Source organism: Pogona vitticeps, chromosome 6, assembly GCF_051106095.1.
Source record: "Pogona vitticeps strain Pit_001003342236 chromosome 6, PviZW2.1, whole genome shotgun sequence".
NCBI classification, from domain to species: Eukaryota; Metazoa; Chordata; class Lepidosauria; order Squamata; family Agamidae; genus Pogona; species Pogona vitticeps.
The window spans coordinates 93,480,348-93,486,347 of NC_135788.1; the positions used below are offsets into that span (position 1 = coordinate 93,480,348).

General features: G+C 43.0%; 1 protein-coding gene across 1 annotated transcript in view; it reads right to left on the minus strand.

Moving 5' to 3' along the window:
* The window catches only part of LOC110074897 (uncharacterized), a 28,960-nt gene extending 23,214 nt beyond the window's left edge, over positions 1 to 5,746 (minus strand). Inside the window, exon 1 of the mRNA XM_073003589.2 lies at positions 4,225 to 5,746. Coding sequence (XP_072859690.2) covers positions 4,225 to 4,377 — 153 coding nt within the window. The 5' untranslated portion in view covers positions 4,378 to 5,746. The remainder of the gene's footprint in view (positions 1 to 4,224) is intronic.
* Between the last annotated feature and the right edge of the window lie 254 nt (positions 5,747 to 6,000).

The following is a 6,000-nucleotide window of genomic DNA, read 5'->3' on the forward strand; positions in this document are numbered from 1 at the left end:
CCCAGTTTTTGAGAGGCTAAGGTAAATTGTTCGGAGCTGGATGAACCAACAGTGAGAACTTACATAAAGCTTTCCTTGTCTCTCTGTGTTGGAATAGCCATAAACTCACACTGAGGATAATACTGACTGAACCACTGCCCTCCCTGCTGAATGCTTTTTTTTCTACCCACTTCATCCATTATTCTGAAGGTGACTCTTCTGCATGAAGTTGTAAAGCATGGTGTTCAGAAATTGAGCCTTTAAAGACAGCCATAAGTAAGCATAGTGACTCTCCCAGTGGAAATGGATTTCATTGCTGTAGAATAAATTACAGCTGAGTTTGTTTCGCCAAGATTTCAACATGTTGCTAGGTAGGGCCCAGGCAGTTTATGATGGATGGAATGGCCTAAGTTTTGGGATAAGGACCTTTTGAACCACGAAACACAAACCACCAATGGCATAAGGCAAGGGTGGGGCAAAGTGGGAGCCAGTCCAGCATCCCTCAAACTCAATTTTGGAGAAGTCCCCATCTAAACCTAGAATAGCTGCAGGAGATGTATAGGATAATTGCTCCTTACCTCCACTAGAGGGCATGAGGGGGCCTTTTTGTTTTGTTTTGTTTTTAATTAAGAAAAATACTTTTTTGAAGTGGGAGTGCAGGAACAGAAGCATCCCTCCAGTATCCAGGGAAAGGAGTGTGTGGCGTCCAGACCTTTGGAGGTTTGCCCAATCCAAAGTACAGGCAAAGAAGCGTCCACTGGCATTTTGTATTAAAACAACCAAGACAGAATTAACTAAGCCATAGCTTGGATCTCGTTTTAAGATTTAAAAAAAAAACAGTGGGTGGAAATTTAGAATAGAATCTATTACTAGACTGCTGAATGCTTTGCAAAGGTTTCTGGCTTCCAATTTGTAATAGTAATCGAACAATAAAAATAAAATGTAAGGCATGTTGTGTACAATAGTTGCTTGTAACTGGTTGTTTGTTTGTTTGTTTGTTTGTTTGTTTGTTCTACTTATATCCTGCCTATCTGGTCGTTGGGACCACTCTAGGCGGCTTGAGGAGGGGTAATGAAGCTATCCCCTTCACAGATTGTTGCCTTGTTGTGGCGAAGGGGCTTGAGTAACTCAGAGGAGCTATGGGCTATGCTGTGCAGGGACACCCAAGACAGACAGGTCATAGTGGAGAGTTCCGACTAAACACAATCCACCTGGAGCAGGAACTGGCAAGCCACTCCAGTATCTTTGCCAAGAAAACTCCATGGACAGAAACAAAAAGCTAAAAGTTATGGCACTGGAAGATGAGCCCCTCAGGTTGGAAGGCGTCGAACATGGTAATGAGAGGAGGACAAGTACAAGTAGCTCCAGAGTTATGAAGTGGTTGGGCCAAAGCCGAAAGGACGCTCAGCTGCGGAAGTGGATGGAAGTGAAAGACTCCATGAACACTGCAGATGATGACAGCAGTCATGAAATTAAAAGATGCCTGCTTCTTGGGAGGAAAGTGGTGACAAATCTAGACAGCTTGTAAAAAGCACAGACATATTTATTTATTTTATTTATTTATTTTATTTAATTTATACCCCGCCTATCTGGTCAGTGAGGACCACTCTAGGCGGCTAACAACAATAAACCTTGCTGATAAAGGTCTGCATAGTCAAAGCTATGGTATTTCCAGTAGTGATGTATGGAAGTGAGAGCGGGACCATAAAGAAGGTTGTCCGCCGAAGAATTGATGATTTTGAATTGTGGTGCTGGAGGAGGCTCTTGAGAGTCCCCTGGACTGCAAGGAGAACAAACCTATCCATTCTAAAGGAAATCAACCCTGAGTGCTCACTGGAAGGACAGATCCTGAAGCTGAGGCTCAACTACTTTGGCCATCTCATGAGAAGAGAAGACTCCCTGGAAAAGCCCCTGATGTTGGGAAAGTGTGAAGGCAAGAGGAGAAGGGGACAACAGAGGACGAGATGGTTGGACAGTGTCATCGAAGCTACCAACATGAATTTGACCAAACTCCAGGAGGCAGTGGAAGACAGGAGGGCCCGGTGTGCTCTGGTCCATGGGGTCACGAAGAGTCAGACACGACTTAACGACTAAACAACAACAATGAAGCTGTGACAAAGTTACACTCAGAAAGGAATGTAATGAACAAGATTGAAGAGCATTTTAAAGGCGTTTTTAGACCTTTCTCTTATTGTAATATGTAAAAGAATTAATTATTTTCTCTAGGAACTTTCCAAGCTCTAAACAGTACATGGTTTGTGGGACACTCTATTTTACCCCATATTCCCTTCACGCATTGACACTGAATTTCCCAGTCTGCCCCCCCCCCAAATAGCCAATATTTTCCTTTAAAACAAGGTGTACAAGGAGTGCTGGCCTTGTTTCAAAGTATAGCTGCACTCCCAGAGGTCTTTTCCAAATACAATTCTGCTTTGAAACCAGGTGGTTGCTGTTTCTGAGTCTTGTTTTAAAGGAAACCATGGGGAGTGGGGGGGGGTCTCCTTTTTCTGTCACTACACCACTAAAACCAGCAGCACAGTGGCCAATTTGGCAGTTGCAGAATGGCAGCAGGGGTGCAGGGTCTCAGAGGGCTTGGTGGCTGTACAGCTAATCACTCCCTCTAGGCTGCCCTCTCTGCAATGATGGTATAGTCCCCTAAGAGTTGCCTGGTAATTATGAGTCCCACAGGATATGGCTCTTATCTGACCCATTACTGTGTTTGTAAGTTGGGATATGTGAAAGTGTATGAGCTGCACTGCTTTGCTAAACTACCAAAAAGGTATGTTTTCATGTATTGTTCATAATCATAGGAAATAAAGCAGTTCAAGGTACAGTATTACCTTTGTCAATCAAGTGTTGACCTGAGAGCCTAATCTCATGCAGCCTGGAAACATGACTAAATATTCCAGCGCTTGACAAAATTAAAGGGGCAAAATATTTTGGCACAGATCAATTGCAGTGCAAGCTTTTGTGGATCAAAATCCACTTCTTAAGACACGACACATGGAAATACTATGTCCTCTATATTTACACATATCCCCATGGTGGCAGGAGTTGTGACTGGGTGAAGATACGAGAGACAACAAAGTGACAATGCATCATTAACACAAGAGGACTGTCGAAATGTTAATTACTTGACATTACAGGCTGTAGCCAAGGGATAAGCTGTATGCCAGCTAGACATGGCTGTCATAGAAATGCTGTAAGGTGTTTCTAGGGCAGAGTATGTCGAGGGAGACAATCATTTTATACCCATAAGACATTACAGAAAGCGGGATTATTAATATATGTGGTGCACTAAGAAGCCTTGATGAGTACATCTGTATGGGTCTAATAAAGGTAAAGAAAGGGTACAATCAGAAGGCTACAACAGCATGCAAATGATTGCAAAGGGTCAGCTATAATGGGAGCAATCTGTCTTAACGTGCCTCTTCAGTCCCGGTCTGTGGCCTTGCCAGAACCAGGCCATGGAGACAAATCTCCTACCCCTCCGCATATACAGATGCATACATGCCCCTATGCATGCACAACCCCTCCTACACACACATGGCCCCTCCCATGACCCCCTCCTACGCACACACGGCTCCCACACACACACCCCTGCTAAACCGGCCCATGCAGACAAAAATTTGGGGACCACTGCTCTAGACCACCCTCCAGAATTAAAAGCCTTACAGCTGGACCAAATAGACCAAAGGACCAAAGGTTGGGATCAGGATGGGACACATTTCTATGTACATCACGTGATTGCTGGGAAACTCTTCACACCACCACCACTCCAAAAATGTTGCCAACATGGGAGAGACAATGGATGCAATCAGGCAGTGATAAAGGATCGCATATGATTGTGCTGGAAAGGGTCACTTTGCTGGGAGTGATCTCCCTAAATGCGACCCTTTTGTGCATACAGGAATCACTGTAGCCTAGCTCTCAAAATAAAAAAAAGAAAAGAAAAATAATCCTACCACTGGGCAAAAAAGGTCTGGTTTGAGCACAGAGCAGGGTTGGACCGCTTCACAATCTGCTGTATGTTATCTGATTGTCAGAAAACAGTAGGATCATGCCACGAGCAGTCCATCTCTGATTGCACCCTAACATAGCTATTTCCTTGGAAATGGGTGCTACCATTCCAGAATTCATAGGAAAAGCTGTAATACCTAGAGATATCACAGAGGAAATGTTATCGGAATTACAGTGACAAGACAAAACTTACTGAACATCCAAGACAGTCCTGCCATACACTACCTGCAAAAATTCGCTTTCCAACATGGGGGCAAACCTGAGTAAATTATATTCTCCATGGCTGAGCTGTCTCTGCAAAGGTCCCATCTCTTGATCAAAAAGTCCTTTGCCATAGTTGCCTCTCGTAGAGATGTTGGGCGGTTGGGACCTCAACATATTCCTTCACCCTAAACCAACATGGTATACAGTTAGAGAAGAAGTTTAGGAGACCGGACCTCTGTGTGATCTTACAGTATCCAAGTGGGATTTGGAATCCCATGTCAAGTTCCTGTAGTCAGTGGTTCTTAAACCTTTTTGAAAGAAACGCTCCCTTGAGCCATTGAGGAAGTTATCATTGCCCCCCTCCCCGCGGGGATCTCTTATTTATTTATTTATTTATTTATTTATTTATTTATTTATTTATTTATTTATTTATTTATTTAAGACACTTAAATCCAATGAGCCCTGAATATAAAATTCAATTGCTAGAAAATGAAATACCCCCCCCCCCAAAAAACAGTAACATTTAAAAACAAACTGCAATGCAGGAACTAATTTCTGAAATTAAATTAAAATTCAAGGAAAATATATATTCATGCACACTATAAAAAGGGTTAAAAAGACACAGACATTTTTTACAGAAGGAAAGCAACAAAAATCAGAGCGACAATATATATATACTGTATATCTACACAAAAAGTAATATGCTAGCAATTGGTTTTGTCACTTCCGCTACAAGTCGTAACAGAATCTTAAGAATCAGAGAATCTTAGAATAATAGAGTATTTGTTTGAAAGGAAAGGAATATTGATTTTGGTGCTGTCTGAACTCTAAATTCAAGATAGCAACCCACTTGGGTTTCAAAATAATTTTTTTGAAAAGCCTGAGCAAAGTTAGAGAGACATTCTGTAGATAGTAGAGTTTGTATTAAGGAAATAGAGAAGCAAATTAGGGTTGTATATTGCCTTGTAGCAGTTTAATTTTTTTTAATTCAAGGAGAATTGTTAGAATAATGTAAAAGTCTGTTGACCAAAGCAACCTTCTACACACGAAACTTGTTTAATGTAACATTTTCACATTATCTTTTCAGAAGATTTTGAGAATTTTCAAGTTTTATGCCAATCACTTCACAGTCCTCAAAACAACTTTCCAAGTACCCAACAGAACAATAAACAACTGAACTGCTGAATAGCTCAATGAGAGATGATGCGCCACCCCAAACCAACCTGTTTCTTTCCGTGCTTCCGTTGCAATGGGCAGGAAGGTGGGCCAAGGGCAGGGGATTGTGGGAGTTGCAGTCTAAACCTTGTGGAGTGCCCCCACCACCCACTTGGGCATGCTCCCCTTTTCTCTTTCACTGAACAGATCCTCAGGGTTCAGGGAGAAAGAGGAGCAGCTGACTTTCTGCAGTACATTTGCTTAAGTCTCTCTGTGACAGCCCCGTGGATTTTGGCCTCAGCGCTCTCAGTTCAATTTGAGAGCTTTCTCTCCCAGAGGATTTACACATAGAGGCACATCACACCCATGTACATGGAAGACAGGGGAAAATCTCAAGTCCGACGTCCCTCAAAGCCATTTAAAGTGGGCCAGGTGAACTTTCTTCCCCCCTGACAGCCAGCCAGCCGCAACAGGACAACAAGAAAAGCCGGAAAAGCTGTCAAATTCCCACCCACCCAGGATGACCCGAGCCAGCCCGATCCCTAAAAATCCTGCCGCATCACCCCAAACTGACCCGTTTTTCTCCATGGTTCCCTTGCAATGGGCGGGACATTGGGCAGGAAGGCAGGACGGACAAATGGG